General features: G+C 45.3%; 1 protein-coding gene and 2 pseudogenes across 1 annotated transcript; 2 read left to right on the top strand and 1 right to left on the bottom strand.

Annotated features, from left to right (window-relative positions):
* Positions 1–4,135: 4,135 nt before the first annotated feature.
* On the bottom strand, positions 4,136–7,438 carry Gpr45 (G protein-coupled receptor 45). Its single transcript, XM_028865807.2, has one exon. It carries the CDS (start codon positions 6,779–6,781, stop codon positions 5,660–5,662), a length of 1,122 nt encoding a protein of 373 aa, XP_028721640.1. The 5' UTR covers positions 6,782–7,438; the 3' UTR covers positions 4,136–5,659.
* Positions 7,439–7,869: 431 nt separating this feature from the next.
* On the top strand, positions 7,870–8,756 carry LOC114690826 (annotated as a pseudogene).
* A 15,288-nt stretch (positions 8,757–24,044) lies between these two features.
* Positions 24,045–25,106, top strand: LOC114690827 (annotated as a pseudogene).
* Positions 25,107–25,331: the final 225 nt, after the last annotated feature.

The following is a 25,331-nucleotide window of genomic DNA, read 5'->3' as shown; positions in this document are numbered from 1 at the left end:
TGCTTTGAAATCTTCAGCCACGTGAGGGAGGGGACTATGATGTAACGTAACAAATATATGTTGTGGGGGTCTGTCTCTAGTTCTGGCATACATACTCTGGGATTCTCAGATCAGTCATTTCCTTTGGATGTGCCTGTCTGTGGCTAGGGCTTCCAAGGTTGCTTCCAAGTGTCGCTGGCCACCAGGACGGGCTGTGCAGTCGAGAGGAAAGGAACTTTTCAACCCCACTCTAAGCCCCGATGAGAGGAGAGTTGCTCACAGATGGCTGGTGGTGTCATTGGTCATGGCCATGTACGGAAGCCTCCATAGAAACCCAGAGGATGGGTGCAGACGGGCTTCTGGGAGCTGCTGATGAAGTTTTGCCACAGGGTTATACCTTGGAGAGGGCGGAAAGGCACAGTGCTCCTTCCTCCAGGCCTCATCCTCCTCATTTCTCCTACCTACCTGCCCATCTGTACCCTTTGCAGTTTCCTCTGTAATATAAAGATAAGCAGGAGCAAAATGGTTCCCTGGGTTCTGTGAGCAGCTGCACCAAATTAATCACACCTCGCAGAGCATTGTGGGAACTCTGGTTTATGGGCCATTATGCACTTCAGCTACTTTTTGCTTGGTTACCTGAAATGTGTGGAGGGGGGTTGTCTAGTCTTAGGGACTCAGCCCCCAACTTGTGGAATCTGATGTCACCTCCAGGTAGACAGTACCAAACTGAATTCAGCCAGATGCTCCTCTAATTGGAGAACCGTTTCTGTTTTATTTTGGTTCAGGAAAATTCAGCAGCCTGTTTCTCTAACCATTTTCTACCCTAGCCCACAAATAGGACAAACTGATAGGAAGCAGGTGCCCAGTCCATCTGAAACAATTATGGCCTCCAAATCCCCGTGGCTGGGGATCCCCTTCCTTGGGCTCTATTCTATAAATATGTAATTTCTATTTGTTTGTTTATTTTGATGAGGCTGGGGGTGGAAGCTAGGACCTCAAGATTGCTAGACAATCATGCTCTACCAGCTACACCTCACCCTTTGCTTGCTAGTCACCAAGGCTTTGTGCCTGGGAAGATTCCCTTTATTTCCAAGATAAGAGTCATGGGGTCTGGGTGCTCTCGTACTTACTCAGAATGATACAGGGAGTGAGCAGGCCCGGGATCCAGACTGTCACCATCGGGAGTACTTCCTCCACATTCCTAAAGTTTCTGCAGGGTTCAGGCCTGAGTGCAGGGTGTCAAGCCCTTTTCTAAGGACAGAGGGTGGGGATGGCGGTGCCCACTGCCTGAGCGTGGGAGAGCTGAGCAACTGTCCTTAGTCCTAACCTGACCTCAGCCCCAAAAGGCTGTTCTGTGAGTTGTGCAGGGGGAAAAATACACAAAGTGTTGGCAATTAGGAGACACTGACCTGGATTTCCATTGCTCGTTTTAATGCTCTCAACGTTCTTAGGACTTTGCTGTTGTTGTTTTTTTTTTTTTTAGTATTTATTTATTTTTATTGATGTGTGTGAGTTTCTTGCCTTCACGTATATGTACGTACACTATGTGTGTACCCGATGCCTGCAGAGGCCCGATGGAGGTGCAGGAGCCCCTGGAACTGGAGTAAAGGACCCCTGTAAGTCACCATGTGGATGCTGGGAGCCGAAGCTGGGTCCCCTGCAAGAGCAGTAAGTACTCTTACTAGCCGAGCCCTTGCTCCAGAACCTTCAGTTGTATTATTTTACTCCAGCTGTGGGGACCAAGAGGGGAGATGAAAAGAGGGGGGCTGGTGAGACAGCTCCTGGGGTGAAGATGCCTGTCCCCAAGCCCGACAACTCCACTTCGGTTGCCTGGACCCACGTGGTAGAAGATAACCAACTCCACCAACTGTCCTCTACTTCCACACACACATGCTGCTCCCCTTCTCTACCACATACACACCAAGACATGCGAAAACTGAAAAGGGTGATAGCTTCTTTATAACTATTCATTTTAATTAGAACAATATCCTTGGGTTCTACATGCATGGAGTCAACCACCTAGGGATGAAAAATACTTGAAAAAAGAATCCTTTGTACTAAATATGTACTGATTTCCCCCTCTCATTCCTTAAAAAAAGTGTAGTATGTTGTGTACCTGTACAGTATGTGCATCATTTGGTGTTAAGTCATCTACAAATGCTTCAAAGTACCCAGGGGTGTGTGCGTTGGTTCTTTGAATATCACAGCACTTCATCTAAGAGATATCTAAATGTAGGTATCTATAGGGAATTGGTTCCTGGACTCTTTGAGGATATGACTTTGTGTCTCATGTCTGAGGCTCTTCCATGTGGCCCAGGCATCGTCATGGGATGGGAATCAGTTATTCCTATGGCTCAGAGGTTTCTTTCTCTTCCCTAGGCCTTGACAGAAAAAAAAACAAAAAAAAAAAAAAAAAAAAAAAACAAAAAACATGGATGTAGTTGCTCTGACGTCACAGATCCCAGAAATCCCAGGACCTGGCTAAACCGGGGGCCAAAAGAGAATGAGAAACAGATGAATGATTCCAAAGCGAAGCAGCACGTGCCCTGTGAGCCTTAGTGAAGGACACCGGGACTCCGCATTTACTCTCAATCTCAGGAAATGGAAGCTCCTTTACAAAAGGAGTAACTCCGAGCCTACAATGGAGGTGGCCAGCTGCAGTCAGTGTTAAGACAAGCTGCTCATTCACTCACCAGAGGCATGATTAAAAAACAAAACAACAACAACAAAAAAAAAACAGCAACAGCCTCTGCACTGAGTCACTCGTGGCTCCAACAGTCTCTCACTGTCACCTCCTCAGCATCCCATCCTCTTCAGTTTTGCCAGCCTTGCTGGTTACTCACAGACTGTCCACCTTGGGGAGGCCATTGTGTCTTTGGAATGGCTGCAGTTATAACCTGTTTTCTTCAAGTTCTGATGTTGCAACTTCACACCAGTGTGACAGTGTTAAGAGATGGGGCCATGGGGAGGCGGTTGGGTCGTGAGGGCTCCATTCTCCTGAATAGGATTAGCATCTTTATTCTTTTTTTTTTTTTAATGTGGAGAACACAGATGATGTCAACCTCTGGCCTTCCTATGCACACTCACACACACATATGCATACACAAGTGAACACACATGATCATGCACACATACATATACACCGCACGCACGCACGTACGCACGAGGCCCCTCCCCTTCTGCTTCCACCATGTGACAATGTAGCAACAAAGGCACCTTCTGTGAGTCAAGAGAGTGGGGTCCTTTCCAGACACTAAATCTGCTGGTTTCTTGATCTTAGACATTCCAGCTTCTGGAACCATAACGCCTGTATTTGCATGGTTTGTATTTGCAAAGGTGTAGCCTGAACAGCCTGATAAATAGGTATTGGGCACAGGATTCCAGGCTTATAATAGTAGCTTTGATACCAAAAAAAGAAGTGTATTGGCAAAAACATGATTTTATACACTGAAAGAGCCATAATACTTTATTTAAAATATATACAAAATTATTACTTTGAAACATATATATTACTATCCAACATATATCATATAACACACATTGATGTAAATTTTGGTACCTTCATTCGGTTTTGTGATTTCTCTTTGCTCAAGGTTCCTGAATAAAAATTCTCTAAAATACCACTGGAGGGGAGGTGCCCATAGGCTTGCCCCCCACAGTAGTCTGGCAATTCTCTTGGGCACCACTGGGCCCTGTGAACTTGACCCATGGAAGCTGAGGCCAACCCTAGCCTTGCTGAGGCACTGGGAGAGGGACAGGGTTGGTGGCACCAGCCTTAATAAACTACACACCGGCCCCGTTGTTTCCCTCTCTTTCCCTCTTGGTTGATGAAAACTGGTCAGTCACTGTCTTGGCAGACCCTCCCCTGGGCTGAGGTTAACGTAAGTTAGGTTCTTTTGCACACTCCACCTTCCTTCGCTGCCTCCATCACCACTACCACAGGAAGAGGGTAGGAGAGTAGGGAGCTGGCCTCTGAGTACAAGTCGGAAAGAAATAAAAAAATGAAGGAAGCCAACCGGAACTTCTGTGCTCTTGGGCTGAGTTCTCACACTCCTGAGAGAAATCAGACAACCGGTTTGGGGAGCATTCCAGCTTTTTTTTTTTTTTTTTTTTTTTTTTTTTTTTTTTTTTTTTTTTTTTTTTTTTTGTCACTGGCACTTGCACAGTACATTTCATCCAACAGGCACTTACTTAATAGATGCCCATCATATGGATGAATAAATAAATGCAAGGGATCTGGTGATTTCAGGCAGAAAAACTTCCAGTTTAGAATCAAGGGGACTTATCTCTTCTCAGCTTTTTTTGGCTACCATCAAGTGTAGACTCAAGGAGACTGAAGTCATGGAGATTTGTTTCCTCCTTTGACAAATGGGTAAACTGAGGCTGACAGATGATAAAATGAACAAGATTACTGACTGGTCCCTGATAGAGTCAGACCTGGAATCCTGTTTTCTTCATTTCTCCCTCTCTTCAGGTCTGACAGTGTAAAGAGAGCTCAATGGACCCACTGCTGTGTCCTGAACGGTCAGAACTCACCTTCCTACACCAGAAGCTCTTGGTCAATATGGACGGCCAATGAGCATAGTGGCAAGCATAGGCTACAAGCAAAATGTCTCCTCGAAGGAGCTTCACCCCCAGAATCGGGTCCTGGGCAAAAGGATTTGTCGGCAGCAGTGGGCAATGAGTGAGGTAGGAGGAACAGAGATGGATGGGTGTAAGCCCAGCTTTGGGGAGGGGGGGTGTCTGTTCTGTTCCTGTAGCAGTTCTGGTGCTGATGTGGATTTGGTGCCTCACAAGGCTCTGGGTTGTCCAGAGGAGATGTGTAAACAAAGCTAAGTCACTGGTTGCTCTTGCTTCTGAGAGCAAGTCACTACAAATACTTGCCCAGTGGACGAGTAACACTAGTATGTTCTTAGCACACTGGAAAGGATGAAAACAAGGTGGCCAACGCATGGACAGGGACAGAGGGATAGAGACTGTCAGGCTAGTCGGATGTGTGAGGGGTGGGCACACGCCCAAGGATCCAGGTGGACTTCTCATTTCAGTTAAACTGTCACAAAGTACATTTTGAGCTTTGGGCCACTGTCACCGCCACCCCCCCCCCCCAACACACACACCTCCTGTCATACTGTGGATCTCAAGAACATCTTAATGTGAGCTCCACTCCTTTCCAGAAAGGATAAGTTTTCATGATCGGAAACACACAGTTGAACATGTATGGAGACCTCTGCGCCATACCCAGTCCCTGCAGATACGCTGGCATCCGACTCAACAAGGGCACCACGATCTGCCACCAGGGGCCTCTCTTGAGCATGTGGCATGGGGGCTGGGATGAACAGTGATGTGCTCTTTTTGATAGATCCTCCTCTTGCCCCGCCCTCAGCCCGCTTCACTTTCTGCTTCACCTCATCCTCTCTCATTTTCTGGCCAGCTCCTGCAAGCCCCATCTCCCATTAGAACTATATATGGTTCTATTTATTTATTTATTTTTTCTGAGAGAGAAAAATAATCATTATTCGTCTTACGGAAATCGGAAAGTTGAAAGCCACAGATCACCTGGAAACAAATGAGTACCTTTGTGCTTGTGTCGTCACTACAAGACGCAGACAACTAAAAGCCAGGGAGCAGGGTCTGAGCAGGGACCCTTTGGAGTGGTCTGCTGGCCTGCTCTGACCGCTCCCTAGACGGCGGATTGGTTTTCATTGCACACGTAGACGGTGCTCGGCTGGATTTTCCTCTGGATCCGCTCAGGCACTTTAGGGAGGATTTGGAAAGTTTGGGGAAGCAACTCTATGCAGGCCTCGCGGAATTTCTTGATCCTCCAGCAGTAGACGATGGGGTTGAAGACAGACTTGAGGTAACTGAGCCACAGGACGCACGTGCTGGTGGTGTAGAAGGAGGCGCTGTAATAGAACCGCCGACTGAACGCAGACAGCAGGCTGTAGACTGAGTGGGGCAGCCAGCACAGCGAAAAGCCCACGAAGAGGATGAGGATGGTGGTGAAGGCCTTGGTTTTGAAGCTCAGGTCCAGGCTGACCTGCTGCTGCTGCCGCCGGAGCCGTCTCAGGCCAGCCCTGGTCAGCTGTCTGAGGTCCAGGCTGTCTGACTGGTTGTGCACGCGGACGGCGTTCTTCCGCACCGTGTTGAGGATGCACAGATAGGAGCACAGCATGACGCCGAAGGGCGCGAAGAACACTGCCACCACCAGCATCACCACGTAGGCGCGTTCGGCTGGGAACTCAGTGTAGCCCAGAACGCACTGTGGGGCCCGAGCCGGCACCTCCATGAACGTCCAGCCGGTGAAGGAGGGCGCAGAGATGCAGAAAGACAGCACCCAGGAGGCTGCGATGATCACCTTGGCCCTGCGTGGGTTCAGCTTGTCCTGACGCTGCACGATGATGAGAAAGCGGTCCACGCTTATGATGAGCAGGATGGCCACGCCCTCTAGGACAAAAAACCAATAGAGTGTAGCTGAGAGCCGACAAAAGTGGTCCCCGAAGTGCCAGCGGACAGTGATGAGGGTGATGGCCGTGAAAGGCATGCAGCATAAGGACAGCATGATGTCAGAGAAGGCCAAGGTGGCCAGCAGCAGGTTGATGGCTGAACGCATGGCCGGCCTCTGATACACGATGATGCAGACCACCGTGTTCCCGAGGAATCCTACCACGATCATCAGCAGCATCGTTATTGCCAGTGAGATCCTGAGTGGTGCGGACAGTGGGGTGGCCCCGGGGTCCAAAGCATTGCTCACATTCTGCAGCAGATGTTCGTAAGTCCCGATGGATGTGCTGTTACAGACCATCGTGGAGAGAAACTCGGAACCTGGACAGAAGTGGCTGCAAGGGCACCCTCCAGCGCTTGGGTGGCTTTCATTTTCTGTCTACTGGCTGCATCTTTTCATTTGATGTTGAAGGATCTCTAAGGCCCTTGAATCATGGGGAGAAATCTTTCTTTGGAGTGGCTAGCTGGGTTTTGTGATTTATCACTCGCATTCTTGTCCTGTCTCTCTGGCAGCCATGCATTTGCACAGCTCCCTAGTAAGACACTACAGCCTAGAGCAAGAAGGAAGAGAGAGAAGAGTCAGATATTGGAATCCTGGTGGAATGGAGCATTGGTCTAAATTTCACAGGTACGGGTGATCTGACATGTGAGGGTTTTGCATTTCTACATTCAGCCAACCAAGCCAGGAAATAGTCAGAAGTCCCCAGCAGGGTCTGAACTGAACAAATACAGACTCCTCCTCGCCACTGTTCTAGACAAAACAACTGTTTGCATACCTCTTTCATCACAGTGTGTTGCACATGATCTGAAGATGAGTTATGGTGTTATATGCAAACACCTCATCATCTTCTTAGAGATGTTAGTCCATAAGGGAGCATTGAGATCAATTCCTTGTGAATTCCCGGGGACAGGAGAGCAGAGAAAAGAATGACTCATTTATTTCTGATTTAGGACAAAGGTTGGTATTTACAAAGAGTGAGTCTTGTCAAGCAGTTCAGGAAACCCAAGAAGCTAGCTATCCTCTGGACACTTGGAAGCTCTGCCTTTTAGGTACTTTGGAATTACCACTTATGTAGTTTGGAATGGATTTTTATGAAAATCAGTGGAATACGGCCTTGAGCAAACAAACCACCTGCTTTGGAATGCCGGCTTCAAGCCCGCAGGGCTCTCGCTTGCTTTAATATGTGTGTCCTCAGCACCTAGGACAGCGCCTGGCTGACAGGCAGCTGGTACTTCCTGGCTCCTTGATGAAAAAATGGTTAGTTTTGAGATCTCGCCAGAGCTTGGGGAAGGAAGTCTCTCTGTCGGGGCTGGGGCGGGGTGGGGGGTGGGGGTGGGAGGGGTGGGGCGGAGCGCTCGCGCCAGGGTAGACACGGCCGCGCCGTCAGCATGGGCAAGGGAGACCCCAACAAGCTGCAGGGGCAAGATGTCCTCGTAAGCCTCCTTCGTGCAGACGTGCTGGGAGGAGCACAAGTAGAAGCTACCAGATTCCTCGGTCAACTTCGCCGAGTTCTCCAAGAAGTGCATGTCTGCAAAGGAAAAGTCGAGGTTCGAAGATTTGGCCAAGAGCGACAAGGCTCGTTATGACAGGGAGATGAAGAATTATGTTCCTCCCAAAGGTGATAAGAAAGGAAAGAAAAAGGCTCCTAGTGCTCCAAAAAGACTACCGTCTGCCTTCTTCCGGTTTTGTTCTGAACATCGCCCAAAGATCAAAAGTGAACACCCAGGCCTGTCTATTGGAGATACTGAAAAAAAAAAAAAATTGGGTGAGATGTGGTCTGAACAGTCTGCCAAAGATAAATAACCCCTATGAGCAGAACACAGCTACACTAAAGGAGAAGTGTGAAAAGGATGTTGCTGCACACCGTGCCAAGGGCAAAAGCGGAGCAGGAAAGAAGGGTCCTGGTAGACCAACAGGCTCAAAGAAGAAGAATGAACCAGAAGATGAGGAAGAGGAGAAGAAGGAAGATGAAGATGAAGATGAGGAGGAGGAGGATGAAGAATAAATGGCTGTCCTAAAATGTGTGGCGTGCATGTGCTCAGGCAATTATTTTGCTAAGAATGTGAAATTCAAGTGCAGCGCAACATTAGCTTCAGCATAAAAACTGTACAGATTTTTAAAAAAGGAGTTTGTAGCCTTTTCAGGGGCTACACTGTACAGTTAGATTTAAAGCTTTTGATGTTGAATGTTCCTAAATATTTAATGGTTTCTTTAATTTCTTATGGTAGCACAGCAAACTTAATCGGAATTTGTATTACCAGTAAATTTTGGTCTTTTTTTTTAGGATGATGCATTTTTTTAAAAAAAAAATTGTAATAAAATAATGTATATTTTAAAAATGCTTAGTTTTTTATACCATCACTTTCATACTTTTTCATTTCATCTTTTTAAAAAGGAGATTACAGACTATCCTTTATTAAGATATTTTATCTGCAGAGTTAAAAGTGGAGATTTTAAAAAAAAAAAGTAAACTTTATTAAAATATCACACAGCAAAATTAACCAGACCCAAACTCTCTAACCTAAGTCTTAGCTTAAAAAACAACAACACCTTCTGGAGGTGTGAATGGCATGTGAACAGGTGTATGTGTTTACATCTCAATAGTGCCAGGGACAAGTGTGTACCTGGAAACCATCACAACCATCAAGGCCATAAACACATCCATGGTTCTGAAAGTTGGCCTTCTACTCTCTTTACTGAGATCTACCTTCGGAGAAAAAAAATATTTAAATGTGTTTTTACTAAAAATTTTTAGTACATTTGCTTAACTTTGGGACAGGTATAAACTCCCACTCACATGGAGTCATAAGGAAGTAGTGACCTTGTGTATATCCTTTGCCTTGTTTCTCTGGCAGGAGCATCAGAGGAGTGTAAAGCTGCTATATGATTCTTCTTGGGAGAAGGAGGAGAGAGGACGAGTTCTTAAAAACAGCGTTAATCTTTATTGCTTTTCTCAGAGATGTGGCAGGAATGGTGTCCAGGAGCCGAGGTCCACAGTTATGTCTTTGCTGGGTGAAACGGATCCTCCCCTGGGTATCCATTCCCTGGGTATCCTCACTCACTAATACCTTCCTTTGGAGTCTCTCATCTAGAATGCATCAGGCCCAGGTACGGAGTAGCTGTGCATATCGCAGATTCGTGTTACCACATCTGGATGGCAGAAGGCTCTCTGAAGGTGGCACTGTTATCATTTGAGCCCTGTGGCAAGCCAATCACATCGCTACAATGGCTGCTGTTTCATGTACGCAGTACAGTCATATGCACACATTTGCACGTGGACTAGACCTGATAGCAGCATGTTTTGAAATCCCACCGTGTCCACTGCCGCCGATTGCACCAGCATGGTGGCCCCAGGAAGTCTACTCTAGAACCTGACTGTGATGAGGCAGACTCCAGGTACTCAGCTGGAAACAGAAACTAGGAATTTGCAGCAGCTAAGGCTGCTGAGGGATCACAGGGTTGTAGGTAGATGAGGCTGGATGCTCTCTCATCCCCTCTGGATTCCTGGCCCTCTCCATCCTGCCCTTACCTGGGAAGATGGACCCTAGCCCATGAAGAGGGGTGAGAAATGAGGTCTACTCTGCCCCAGCTTCCTTCTGCCTGGTTGTGGGTGATCCTCCTGCAAAGCCCTAGCTTCTGGGGACAGATGTGCTCTACAACCTACAACCTGGCCTTCTTCTCAGGTTCTCCATGTGTTTCCTGACTCCCTGCTGGCCTCCTTCACTTCCCTTATCCAAGCTCACCTTAGCACTCTTCCTGTATCTATTTTCAGCACCATGCCAAAGGTCATCCAAACAGAAGTTACTAGGAAGCCGAAAATAAAAGCAGATAGTATGGGCAAAGGCGTGTGTGTGTGTGTGTGTGTGTGTGTGTGTGTGTGTGTGTGTGTGTGTATGTATGTGGTTTTTAAACAGTTACATTTCCACAAGTACCTTTGTAGTATTTACTGCTTCCCCCGTGTTTAATGGGTGCTTTAGCCTTTCGTTTTCATCTCATCTCTTACCTGCATCTTTGCCCATCCCCCTTAAACAGGCAATCCTAGAAGTGCCTGGCTTGAGTTATGCTGATGATGCTCACACAAGGCTGTAGGAGAAGCTTGAATCTTAGTTCCTGACTTACTTTAAATACTATTGTTCGCACCACAGCATGCCAAGGTTGAGCTTATTTTATTACCTCACTGTGGTGGTTTGCATAAAAATGCTTCCCATAGACTCATAGGGAGTGGCACTATTAGGAGGTTTGGCCTTTTTGGAGTAAGTTTGGCTTTGTTGGAGGAAGTGTGTCACTACGGGTGGGCTTTGAGGTTTCACATGCTCAAGCCAGGCCCAGAGGCTCTCTCTTCATGTTGCCTGCAGTTCCTGATGTAGAACTCTCAGCTCCTTCTCCAGCATCATGTCTGCCTGCATACTGCCATGTCCCACCATGATGATAATGGACTAAACCTCTGAATGGTAAGCCAGCTCCAACTAAATGCTTTCCATTGTAAGAGTTGCCTTGGTCATTGTGTCTCTTCACAGAAATAAAATCCTAAATATGACACTACTGACTTCCTCTTAATGATTGATGAATAAGTGTTTTGAAGTCATCTGAGAAGCACCGAAACTATAACAATATTTAAATCCCTGCGTGATACTCCACTGAGAATGGACAGTATCCATTTTGTCTCTACCCTATAAGATGCACAGTTAAGTACCTCTTGTCTTTACCCACATTCTCTCATTCTTTTACATCTATTGACTATCAGCTATATTTTTATTTTTGCCTAGTTAAGGTCACCTATTTATCACCTGTAACTCAATCTTCTGTGATTATTTTTATAAGTAGTCTTCAATAATTTAACCCCCAATAAAGCTATTTACATTCTTTTTTTTTTTTTTTTTTTTTTTTTTGGTTTTTCGAGACAGGGTTTCTCTGTGTAGCTTTGCGCCTTTTCCTGGAACTCACTTGGTAGCCCAGGCTGGCCTCGAACTCACAGAGATCTGCCTGCCTCTGCCTCCCTAGTGCTGGGATTAAAGGCGTGCGCCACCACCGCCCGGCTGCTATTTACATTCTTATGACAGTGTAATATTTTTCAAATTTGGGTATTTTATCTGCTAGAAGCCTATTTTCCTGACTAGTTCAAGATTATGATCTACAGGGTCCAGATATACAAGGAGTATATTCCTAATATAAAGGTCAAGTTAAGTATACATTTTTGGTAACTTACCAAAACTTAGAAGCTAAAAGAACCTCATAGTACAGTTTACTTCGTATATGGTCCATGACTGTCATGTACAGATGTTTGTGTTTCCTTTGAGTTTCTCGTCACCTCTTTTTTACACTGTGATGTCATTTTTTGGTCTAGTAGTTTTGATCAGGCTTGCTATCCCTCCTGAAGATTTGCCTCTGCTCCAGATCTGGGCTCTGTCCCCTGGGTCAGTAGCATGGCTGCTCATGATTCACTTGTTCTGAAATCCACTGCTGTCTCTTTTCTGGAAAATGACTGGAAATTGCTTGCTAAGAAAATGTTCCAACAGGAAAGCTTCAAGCTAAGAAAGCACTCTAAACCTTTGCGTCTCTGAAAAAAAAAAGGTATTTTTCTTCTACCTTCTCACAGACAGATACTTTGTCTGACTATTGAGGCAGTGAGAATTTACTGCCCAAAATGGAAGGCTTTGCCTCTTCAACAATTGGTGTCACTGATGTTAGCTTTAAAGTAGATTCCATTATTTTTCTTCATTGATGACAAGCTTTTTTTCTCTTGCAGTTGTGTTAATTTTTCCTTCTAGAAATGTTGGTGAAAGATGTACATTTGGTTTATTTTTTACTATGTGGGACACTCACTCACTGAGTCATTTAAACCCAAAGGTACATGCAGGTCAACTCCAGAAAAACCTTTTCCTCAGTAGGCTTGGTATTGCCTTCCCACTGATCCTGTGGAAGAACACAGACTGCTTTGAATGCTAGGCCCATTCTTCCGGCCTCAATTTTCTTTTCCATTAAAACACCTTTCTCTTTTGTATCCTATACTCTGTGGTGATTTTAAAAGAAAACTTTTATGTTTAGCGTTTGTTTTCAGTCTCATGTAGTCCATGATGGCCTCAAAATCACTATGTAGCCTCAAATCCTGCACCTCCTACCTCTACCTCCCAAATTCTAGAATCATAGGCAGGTGCCATTGTGTCCATTTCATTTAGTTTTACTTAATTCTGTTGTTTGTTTCTGAGAAAGGGTTTTTCTGTGTAACTGCCCTGGCTGTCCTGGAACTCAATTTGTAGACCAGACTGACCTCACAGAGATCCACTTGCCTCTGCCTCCCAAATCTTGGGATTAAATGGCACACACCTAACTAGGTCAGCATTTTATCACAGCAACAGAAAAGCACAGTAGAACAGCCAGGACATCTTTGGCTCACAATCTGTTTTGCCTGCAAAATACGCTAAAGCAATGGAACTTGCTGGGAGTAGCCAACCAGTCTGACTTGACTTAAAGCCCATCTCATGAAAAAGAACCAACACCTGACACTGCTTGGAAAAACAAGAACCAGAGACTAGGTAGTCCAGAGACCCAAGGTGAAACTAAATATGACTGATCTAATAAAAAAAGAAATCAATAAAACAATTCCTAATAATATTCTGCTCTACTCATAGATCAGTGCCTTATCCAGTCATCATCTGAGAGGCTTCCTCCAGGAGCAGATGGGAACAGATGTAGAGACCCACAGCCAGACATGCAGAGAAAGTATCTAAATTGGATGTCTCCATCAAATCCCTCCCTTCAGAGCTCAAAGAACCCAGTTGAAGAGGAGGGGGAAAGATTGTATGAGCCAGACAGGATAGGGAACACCAGGAGTACATGGCCCTCTGAATCAACTAAGCAAGGGTGCATGTGAGCTCACAGAGACTGAAGCAGCAATCACAGGGTCTACATGGGTCTACACCAGATCCTCTGTGTATATGTTATAACTATTAGCTTAGTATTGTTATGAGACCCTTGACAGTGAGGACAAGTGGGTCTCTCAGTCTTGTGCCTGTTCTTGGGACTCTTCCTCCTGTTGGGTTGCTGGGTCCAACTTCAATATGCACGTTTTTTGCTTTATCTTATTATGGTTTATTTTGTCATGTTTAGTTGTTATCTCTTAGGAGCCTGTTCTTTTCTAATGAGTGACAGAAAGGGAGTGGATACAGAGTGGGGGCATGGGGAAAGGGGAGGAACCGGGAGGAGTAGAGGGAGGGGAAACTATAATCAGGATATAGTGTGTGAAGAAATCTATATTCAAGAAAAGAAAACAATAAAATAGAGAAGGGAAAGAAGGGAAGAAGAAGAAAGAAGAGGGATCGTCTTGATTGAGTTGATGGGGGAAAACTGCATCATGCTTATGGATTTAATGTGGCTGGTTGCTTCAAACTCCTGATGCCTTGGCCTCCTTGCCATAATGGACTGACTAAACCCTTACACTGTGAGCCAAAATAAACAATTCTCATGTGAGTTGCTTTTGTCATGGTATTTTATCACAGCAACAAGAAAAGAAACTAATATAACTTCATTTACAAATTCTGTAAAAGCATAATGGACTTTAAAAACTCAGGCATTTGATGAGTTAACAATTTTGACTAAACTTTAACTGGCTGCAGTTTGTCCTCTGAGAAATACATGTGTAATATTTTTAGTAGCAGGGCATGGTGGTACATGACTGTGATGTCAGCACTCAGCAGACTGAGTGAGGCACAAAATTGTAAGTCAAGGCCAGCATCAGTGATATAATGAGGTCTTATCACAGAAAATAAAATGGTGATGTTGATAATAATTTCAACAAAAAGAATGCTATAGTTGAGGATAAAAAAATTCATTTGAGTGGCCATCAAATCGGGAAGGAGGAGCAGGTGGCAGCTTCCAGCCCACATATATTGCCTAACAAATCTTCATTGCAGCTGGCAGTACAGGCAGAAATCAGCTGGAGGTGGCACCAATAGGCTTCAAGAAGTTCTAAATAGGAGATTGGAATTGGCTTGTTCTGTCTTCCACTCAAAACAAAACACAACCACTCATCACATAACAATAGGGTTTATTTGTATATGTTTGTATGTATGTATGTATGTATGTATGTATGTATGTATGTATGTATTTGTGAAATGGCATTGTTAGGTGCATGTTATTTTGGAAATATCATAAAGTGTAATTACACACACTAGGATGGATATGATGTCACTAGCTAATGTACACTGTGAGTAATGTTACTGGCTGGCTTCCTCTGGCTTGCTCATCCTGCTTTCTTATATGAACCTAGAACCACCAGCCCCGGGACTGCAGCGCCTATAATGGGCTGGACCTTCCCTCATTGATCACTAATTGAGAAAATGCCTTACAGCTGGATCTTATGGAGGCATTTCCTCAATTGCGGCTCCTTCCTCTCTCATGACTCTACCTTGTGTCACATTGACACACAAAAACCAGACAGTGCAATAACTGAGGAAGACTATGGATGCTACTTCTTTCCCAGCAGCCTGCCTGATACTTTCTAGCACTGTGAAAGGCAGCCCTCGGGGGAAGGAACTTCTAGCTGAGTCCCGGTTTGATTTATTCACATCTAGAAGCTAAAACAGGTAGGTATCTTCAGAAACGGGGTCTTGATGTCCAGTTCTGGCATGCAACCACCCACAGTGGCAAAAGCCTTAGGGTTTGTGAGGTTCCAGTGACCCGCCCCCCTAGCCAACAGCTCATAGGGGGAACCACTTCCCTGGCACTAGGATTTTTACCCAACAATCTTGGAGCTCTTGGGAGTGCCCTTTTGTATTCATTTAGGATGTTCTCAAGTAAACTTAGCTTGCCTTAACTCTTCTCCCAGATTTAATATAAATGACTCTCAATGGATAGCACTATGTAAATCTATATAAATAAGGCCTTTTACAGAGAGTGGGCAAGATTTCTGAAGGCCATGTCTGCTCCAAGCAAGTACCAACTGATCTTGGGTGGTATCTTAATTAGGGTTTTATTGCTGGGATGAGACGTCATGACCATGGCAACTCTTATAAAGCAAAACATTTAATTGGGGCTGGATTGCTTGCAGTTCAGACGTTTAATCCATTAATATCATGGAGAGGAGCATGGCCACATTTGGGCAGACATGGTGCAGGAGAGGGGCTGAGAACTCCACATCTGAATTCATAGGCAGCAGGAAGAAAGAGTGAGCCACTAGGTCTGGCTTGAGTTTCTGAATCCTTGAAGCCCACCCACAGTGACACACTTCCTCCAACAAGGCCACATCTACTCCAACAAGGCTATACCTCCTAATAGTGCCACTCTCTACGAGCCTACGGAGCTCGTTTTCATTCAGGCCGCCACAGGTGGCTAAGGGGATACTAAAAAAGCAATATTGACAAGGTCCAATACAGCACAAAGGGATGTCATCACTCACGAGTTGTTTCATCAAAAGAACACTTGGATACCATGGCATGGCTAGGAGAGATCACTCCATCCAGTCCTCCATAACCTACAATCACTTTCCACCAGCCGTGTGGCCTTCTCACACTCGAGTGTTACCACAGCTCTACCACTACAGGAAATCACCCCAGCTCTGGAAATCTTTGCTGAGTTTCTCTGTAGGACTCCACTTGGCTCAGGCCCGGAGGGGAACAAGACTACACTCTGGCCTATGGTGTCTGCAGCTAGAGTCCAGCAGGTTCTATTAGTCTCTTCTCCTGGCTGTGAGAGGTGTCCTTCAGAAGTTGTCCTCTGCATCTGAGCACCCTTGCACATTGACAAAAACCAATGGGACAGAGCCGCTACCCACTGATAAGAGTGTAAACCATTTGCATGCACAGCCCCATGGTGCGTGTGTTTGCTTTAAAACCTGTAGTGTGTGTGTGTGTGTGTGTGTGTGTGTGTGCGCCCACATGCTTGTGGAGGTCAAAGGACAACCTACCAGAGTTGGCTCTCTTTCTCCACTATGTGAATTCCAGGGTCAAAGTCAAGTCATCAGGCTTGAAAGTGAGTACCTTTACCCACTGAGCCGACCTACCAGCCCAGTGTTAGTAACCTTTTGGAACTATTTTTCAAAAACTGGAGAAAAGGCAGGTATACTGGATGCACAGGTAAGCGCGCGCGCGCGCGCACACACACACACACACTCACACACACACACACACACACTCACACACACACACAAACACTCATACACACACATCTAATAGAATTTGCTTTCTCCTTACTGATCCAATTTCAGCTAAGTGGCGGGAAACTTGATAGGCCCTGTCTCCACAGCATTTACTATTACTTCATGGAACCCATTGGTGTTTGGAATATTGGGTTTTTCAGTCTCTTCTCCAGAAGAACATATTGTTTCTCAAATGCCAAATCTGGAAGTGGAGTCAATTTTGGCAGATGGAAAAGCGGGAAACAGCCCTTTGCTGTGGAAACAGCTTGACTCCATCATTACCTGCAACCTTGTCACCTGCCTCTTCGACACAAACTCAAACAGATGGCATATTTCAATCTCAATAACTTTATCGGCAATTAAAAAAATACGCAAGGGCTGCCAAAAGTAATACATCAAGTAGCAGTGTTTAAAAACAGGTGTTGGGCCATGTGTCTCGACTTCCAAGAAAGGTATGCTGAAAGGAGCCTGGATTTTTTAGTCCTCAGCTCAGGCAAGACTCTCGGGGTGGGATTTTTCAACTAGGGCAGAACTGGGGATGTTTTTAAGGAAGTAAATCTTTATTGCTTGTTCTTCTTAGCAATGGTTGAACTTCCTTGTGTGCATTTCCTGTGATAGGTGAATCCCTTTACATAGTTGGGCAGTTCTGGAGCTTGGCCCTGGATTGGCTGCATTAGCATGCCCAGCATTTGTTAGATCTTCAACCCCACCCCCCACTGTTGTGAAATATTAGCTTAAGACATGTTACATTCATTTATGCTGTGGAATATTTGTCTAATGGTGTAAAGATGTGTTGCATTCTTTCATGTTGCATTTGTTTAACTCTGTGAAACTGTGTTTCTTTGTCTGTCTCAAACACCTCATTGGTCTAATAAAGAGCTGAACGGCCAACAGTGTGGCAGGAGAAAGAAGTAGGTGGGGCTGGCAGGCAGAGAGTATAAACAGAAGTAGAGAAGAGAAAGGAGCAAGAAAAAGAGGAGAGGAGGATGCCAGGGGCCAGTCACCCAACCACCCAACCAGTCATGGAGGAAGAAGGAAAGAAAAGTATATAGGATAGAGAAAGATAAAAGCCCAGAGGCAAAAGGTAGACGGGATAATTTAAGTTAAGAAAAGCTGGCTAGAAACAAGCCAAGCTAAGCCTGAGCATTCATAAGTAAGAATAAGTCTCTGTGTCTTCATTTGGTAGCTGTGTGGTGGGCCCCCAAAGAGTGAAAAAAAAACAAAGCCAACTATACGCTACTAGATCAGAAATGCTGCATGAGGCACCAGATGACCTTTACTAAGGCCTCTAGGAGGTCAGGCTTTCTCAGTGAGAACTCTAAGGAAATGCTTGACATAACATCTCTTGTTTGATGTTCATGCTAAGTCCTTTTTACTGGTAACATTTAGTACAGGGAACCCCTCTGTGTCAAGAGCTTCCAAATTTATTGATTCAACCAAGCATAGATTGAAGACATTTAAGGAAAAAAAATGTATCTATGCTAAGCATAGTCAGCCTTTTTCCCCATTGTCATGCTGTGGAATGATACACAGTAGTGGTGCTTATAATAGTATCATAATGGTATCAAGTCACCTGGAGATGATATGCAGTGCATGGGATGATGCAATCACATTGCCATTCTACATAAGAGACTGGGGCTGCTGTACAAGGAGAGGAGAGTCCTGCAACATTCCCATGTGGATGAGTGCTGTGGGATTCAGCATCAGGACTAAGTGGTCTCACTCAGGACCCAGAGATTTAAGGTCTAGGCTATGCATAGGCTGCTTACATAATCACACATTGGGAAATCACACCTGATTTTTTTTTTTTTTTTATCCAGGTGTGATTGAATTCTGGATGCCCTGGGAATTGAACCCGGTTCCTCTGGAACATCGTCATGCTCTTAACTGCTGAGTCCTCTCTGGCCTCTACACCTGATTTTTGTATCAGAAATGGATCACCAGTTTGGGGCAGCAGCCATGTCTTTCACAGAAAATATAGGAACAAGGAAGTGCTCGGGGACTCTATAGGAGCACATTGGGTACCTGATATCCTAGACGGACCCTGGGCCACCAGGCTTTCTCACAGCCTGGATCAGACCCTGTGCAACAGTGGTAGAAGACTCTTAAAATATGCATCAGACCAGTGTCAGTCCACTTTCCATCGCCGTGACAATATACGTTAGACAGTCAACTTAGAAAGAGAAAAAAGTTATTTTGGTCCTATAGTTCTAGAGTCTTGGATTTGTGGTCAGTTGGCTTAGGTGGTTTGTGTCCTTGGTGAAGCAGCACATCAAATCAGGAGCTTGAGGAGGAAACAGCTCAGCATCATAGCAGCTGAGAAGCAAATACTGAGAAGAGAGATGGTGATTTGCATGAGAATGTCCCCCACAAGCTCAACTATTTGAATACTTGGTCCCGGTTGGTGGTGCTGTTTGGGAGGCTGTGGAACCTTTTGCAAGGTGAGCCTTGCTGAAGGAATTACATCACTGAAGTCAGGCCTTGAGGATTTAAACCTGCACCCCACTTCCAGTTTTCTCTCTGCTTCTTGCCAGCGTTTGAAGTTGTGAATGCTCAGTTTCCTGCTCCTGCTTCCATCCCTGCTGGTTCCTACCATACTTCCCACCATAATACACTCAGCCCTCTGGAACTATATGCCCAAATCAACTCTTTCTTCACAGCAACAGAAAGGTAACTAAGACAGAAGTTGGTACCTGAGTGTTGCTATTTCTGTGATGAACTTAACCATGTTGGTCTTTTGAGGAATGTGGAAGATTTAAGAACCTTGGACTAAAAAGGTTTCAATGATGTCAAGTTTCAGAGCTTAAAATGCCATACTAGTAGGACCCTGAAAGATAGTCATGCTGGGAGCAATGTGGACTATGGAGGTCTGGCTTAAGAGGCCTCAGAAGGAAGCAAGGGCTTTACCAGTAACTCCTGTGATAGAAGCCTGTCCTGTGATAGTCTGGCAAAGAATCATGGTTCTCTTCTGCCCATGTCTTGAGAACTTGCCTGAGGTTAAAATAAAAAATAACACACTAATTTCCGTAGTGAGGGGGATTTCAAGACAATGAAATATTGAATCTGTGGCATGGCTGTTACTAATACTGCATGTGCAAGTCTGTAATTAAAAAAAAGAGAGAAAGAAAAAAATGTACAGTTCATAGAGAAAAAGCTCACTAGGAAGCTTATGTCACAGCTGAAGTATATGCGGGAAGAAAAGCGATAAGAGTTAAGTTTAGTGCCAAGATGGAAAGGCCTGTTCCACGCTGGAATAAAGGGAAGGGTGCCCTCAGGGCGAGACTCCGCCCAGCTAATATTCTAACTTGTGAAAGAGAGTTAGGTAAGGGGTTTTCCACTCCTAGGAAGAAACGGAGTACAAGAGGTGCTGCTGATTGTTTCAAGGAGACCAGGCTCCGTCCCAAGCTGGAAGCCAAGATTGGCAGTGCTATACACACTGTGCTGGTGTTTAGAGGCATGAAGGATGCAAGAGTGAAGGGACCTTGTATTCTTCCTCCAGAGTTTGAGAGAGCTGCAGCTGAGGCCAGGCAGTGTGTGTCAGGAGAGCACCTGTGTGAAGGCCCTGAGAAGGCGGAAAGCCCCGAGAGGCCATTGTGTGAAGCTGTGAAACTGAAGCCCCCAAGATACTGGAGACGCCAGAACTGTGGGATATATGCTAAGAAGAGTATATAGAAAGAGTAGAACCAGCCTCTGTGGTGTGTGTGTGTGTGTGTGTGTGTGTGTGTGTGTGTGTGTGTGTGTGTGAGAGAGAGAGAGAGAGAGAGAGAGAGAGAGAGAGAGAGAGAGAGAGAGAGAGAGAGAGAGAGAGAGAAAGAGAGAAGCTGAAATCTGAGAGGCTGGAAGGGTGCAGTCATTAGACACGGACATTAGACATGGAGCTACAGGGTTTGGAGTTTGCCCTGCTCATTTTCAGTTTTGCTTTTGTCCAGCATTTCCTCACTGTGCTCCCATTCCTTTTGGACTGGTAATATGTATTTTATGCCATTGTATGTTGGAAGTATGTAATTTTATTTTTTTTTTTAATTTTATTTTACAAGGGATTATAATTAAAAGATTGCCCTGAGTCCTGAAGAGATTTTGGACTTTGGACTTTCAAACAGTGTGGAGACTAAGAAAGACTGTGGGGACTTCAGAAGTTGGACTAAATGTATTTTGCATTATGATACGACTGTGAGACTATGGGAGCCAGGGCATGTGATGTGGTGGTTTGAATGAGAACTCCCCTGTCTCAGTTAGGTTTCTGTTGCTGTGAAGAGACACCATGACCATGGCCACTCTTATAAAGAAAACATTTGACTGAGGTGGCTCACTTACAGTTTCAGAGGTTCAGTCCATTGTCGTCATGACAGGGAGCATGGCATTGTGCAGGTAGACATAGTGCTGGAGCTTGCAGGCAACAGGAAGTTGACTGTCACACTGAGAGAAGCTTGAGCAAAAGAGACTTCAAAGCCCACCCCCACAGTGACACCCTTCCTCCAACAAGGCCGCACGCACCTCCCGTTGGTGCCACTCCCTTGGGGGGCCATTTTCTTTCAAACCACCAAAATCCCCAGTAGGGTCAAATGTTTGAATACTTGGTCCTTAGTTAGTGGCCTTGTCTGGGGAGGCTGTGGAACCTTTAGGAAGTGAATCTTTGCTAGGGGACGCGAATCACTGGGAACAGACTTTGAGTATTTAAAGCCTCATGCCCCTCCCAGTTTTCTCTATGCTTCTTGCTTTTGTTTGAAGATATGAGCTCTTAGCTTCCTGCTTTGGCCATCTTGCCTGCCCTGTCACGATGTGTCAGGGACAAGGGCAGAATCTCTAGTTAGTGGAAAAATACAGACCCCCCCCCCATAAGAAAGGGAACTAGATCATCTTACAGTCAGGTTGCCTAGCAACAGGACATTGAGTCAGAGCCCTTGACCCTCTCACCCTGTAAACATCCTATACAAACATCCTGTTAGCTTGCCCCACCTTATGCAGATGACAGCTTCTTGCTCCCCCCACCCTGCAGGAACTATATAAACCCTTCTGGAAGAAAATAAAGTTGTACCTTGATCAGAATCTAGACTTGCTGTATTTTCCTTTGTATCTCCTGTCCCTACATTCCCTCCTTGGGGTGGTTGAGAACCCGTTGTAGCCCTGCAGGCAGAGCAATGATGGACCTGTATCCCTCTGGGATCATAAGTCAAAATAACTCTCCCTAAAGATGTTATTGTACATGGTATTTTTCTCACAGCACTAGAAAAGTAACTCGGAGGAGGGAACCAGAGTCACTATGTCCCCTTTAAGGATAAACTCCCAATGACCTAACTAACTTCCTCCCACCAGGCCTCATGTCTGAAAATTTATACTGCCTCCCTTACCAAAGCAACATGATTTTGTGAAAAAAATCTTCATTGCATGAACCTTAGGGGGACATTTAAGAGCCAAACTACAACAAGACCTATTATCTCTCAAGAGTAAAATCTGCTAGCTACAAAAAAAAGCAACAATAATAAAAAACCCTATAACTTGAAGCTGGATCCATGAGAGACACAGGGTGGAGCTGGGATTCACTGCCATCCCCTGTCTTTGTTCAGCTTTTGGTACCTCTCCACTCTCTTTGGGTAAGAACCAGACAGAAGATGATGTTGCCCAGCATCATAGAGTCACTGACCACAGGGGTTGTCATGTTGTTGCCATACTGATAGGATTGATGCCTCAGGCATCAATGGCTCCGAGGCCACAGACGAAGTGACCCATCCCAATAACCAACTGAAATCATTCATCAAACCCCCACTGACACAAACTCTAATGACCAAAGAAGCAGCAGTAACATCTCACATTTGTATAAGACTTTCAAATAGACAAAATGTTGCAGAAATGAGTTCTTCCTTCCTTCCTTCCCATAGCCCCTAATGACATACAGTTATCCCTTAAGGCCCACAGGCACTGTTTCAAGAATTCCAAATTCTGTGAGTGCTCAAGTCCCTCTATGAAATGGCACCATCCTCTTCACACAGAGCCTGCATGTGCCGTCCCCCATACATTCAAATGACATAGAATATTGAATGCAGTGTAAGCCTGGACAAATGGTGTTATGCAGTATTGTTTAGGGAACCGTTACAAGACCCATGTGCATAGTCAGTACGGATGGATTTTTTTAATGGTATCTCTTTGGCATTGTTGGGGACTAAGCTTTGCATGCACTGAGTGAGGCTTCAAGCACTGATAGTCTAACCATCCCTATATGCAGGATATTTTCAATCTGCATTTTGTTGCCTCTAAGAGGTGGAATCTGCAGATACAGATGGCTCCACTGTCTTGATATCCCCATTTATACATGCGGAACCTTGATATCCCCGTTTATACATGCGGAACCTCTTTTTTGATATGGAAGGCAGAGAAATCAAGTCACATCTTCATTTGTTGAGATGGTGTGGTGGCTTGAAAGAGAGTGACACTAACGTGAGGTGTGGCCTTGTTGGAGGAAGTGTGTCACTGTGGAGGTGGGCTTTGAAGCATCCACTGTCTCTGACCACTTTCTTGCCTGTGAAAGATGAAGAACTCTCAGCTCCCTCTCCAAGCACCATGTCTGCCTGCAAGCTGCCATGTCCCACCTTGATGACAATGGACTGAGCTTCCAAAAATGCAAACCACCCCAATTAAATGTTTTTTCTTTATAAGAGTTGCCGTGGTCATGGTGTCTCTTCACAGCAATAGAAACCCTAACTAAGACAGATGGGGGTCTTGCTTTGTAGCCCAGGCTGGCCTTGAAGTCATGACCCTCCTGCTTTAGCCTGTAGAGTAATGGGATTATAGTCATGTGTCCTGCTTCAGAACTTAGTTCTGACCATTCTCCTCTTTTCTCCCTCCCGATGTCTTGGGACATCCACTCCGTCCGTGTACAATGTGAGTGAGCTTCATTATGTGGACAAATGTACCCCTACAGTTTCAGCTGATGACCAATCCATCGTCCGACTGGCTGTACTTGCTCTAGTTCTGAGAAAACAACCCATTAGTTCTTCAAGGCTTCTAACAAGCCCAAACTCACCTGGAGGATATTCACACCATATCTATTTCCTGCATCTTCCTGTTGCCACCTTTCTTCAGGGGGAGACAGCACATGATTCCCTAAGGGTTAGCAGCTTCCAAGTGGAGCCCTGAGAATTTGATCTGTGAATTTCACGATTAAAAGCTAACATTTTCACTCTGGCTCAACTCATCTAGAGGTCTTGTAGCTAAGAAGGGGTTTTTAAGTCCACGAACCAGGTATGAAGATTCTGCTGCAGGCACGAAGCATATGGTGCCAGTTTAAAAATGGATGTAGCTTGATATTTTAACAAAATCTGAGACAATTAGCACATTTTCAAGATGCTAAAAAAAAAGGTCTGCCAATGTTGAGTTTCTCCAGCTAGACCATGTGACATCCCAAGCAGCCTGGCCCAGGGGCTTAGGGGACAGCTAGGCTCATGCTGGAGTCAAACCAGACACTGACGTCTCAAACTTCTCCGAGCTGCTTTGTGAAAAAAAATTTTCTTCCCTCCAAAACCATACCTGCGTCACCCTTCTTCCTTTTACCTGGTTTTCTCAGAAACTAATTTTAAACTTCTTTTGTGCCTCTGTGAGTTTCCTAACATTTTCTGCCATAATTCCAGAGAAAAGAAAAGCAGACCAAAATACCCACCTAAGTCTAAGTTTTAAAAATACGGTTTTCCGGTTCTCGGAGGGCTGAGAGGCCAGAGCACCACAGCCAGGATGGAGGCTGATGTGAATCCAAAGGCCCATCCCCTCCCAGGTGCCCACCTCACTGAGAAGCTGCTGGGCCTTGTTCAGTGGTCATGTGACTACAAGCAACTTCAGAAGGGAGCCCGTGAAGCCACCAAGACCCTCAACAGGGGCATCTCTGAGTTTACCATGACGGCAGCAGACGCTGAACCCTTGGGGATCATCCTGCGCCTCCCACTGCTGTGAGAAGACAAGAATGTCCCCCATGTATTTGTGTACTCCAAGCAAGCCCTAGGACCAGCCTGTGCCATCGCCTGTTCTGTTACCATCAAAGATGGCTCTCAGCTAAAGCAGCAGATCCAGTTCAGCCAGCAGCCTATTCAAAAGGCTCTTGGTGTAGGCCTGCGGCCCCTGGCCTTTCCTGTCGACTCGCACCCTACTTGTGTATCATGTGGTCTGTTAGCCCTTAGTGTTTCCAGCCAGTTTCTATTATAAATATTGTTTAAAAAAAATACGTTTTTCCACTTGTAATGTGAAGAAGGAGACATACAGTTTTTGGATATGTGATATGCTATACATTAAGCATTTTCCCATTGTAAGTTTATGAATTGATGCTTTGTACCCATTTAAACTGTTGTGCTACTGGGATCAACTTTGAGAGCAGTCCTCCTACCCCAGGAAAAAAATCCCTTATGCCTGTTTACAGTCCCCTGATTTAGTTCTTAAAAGTGCTTTCAACTAATTTTCAAAAAAAAAAGAGGGATTGATATAACCTTGACAATTCTAACAGTGGGCCTGGTAATCCTAGCCACTCCTCACCGATCCTATGCCTGGGATACATGGAAGTGAGCTGCTAAAAGACCATCTTCACTGAGGTCATAGCAGGCCTGTGTCCTGTCCTGGTATTCACGATCCAGAGCTAGTAAGTCTTGTGGGGCAGGGAGCAAGGCATGTTACATTATTTTCTCACTTGACATCACCAAAATATATTGGGGACTATGGGGATCCAGCCCCTCGATAGTCCCC

This window comes from Peromyscus leucopus, chromosome 16_21, assembly GCF_004664715.2.
Source record: "Peromyscus leucopus breed LL Stock chromosome 16_21, UCI_PerLeu_2.1, whole genome shotgun sequence".
Taxonomy (NCBI): domain Eukaryota; kingdom Metazoa; phylum Chordata; class Mammalia; order Rodentia; family Cricetidae; genus Peromyscus; species Peromyscus leucopus.
The sequence above is the reverse complement of the archived record's forward strand: the minus strand, read 5'-3'. Positions and strand labels throughout refer to the sequence as shown.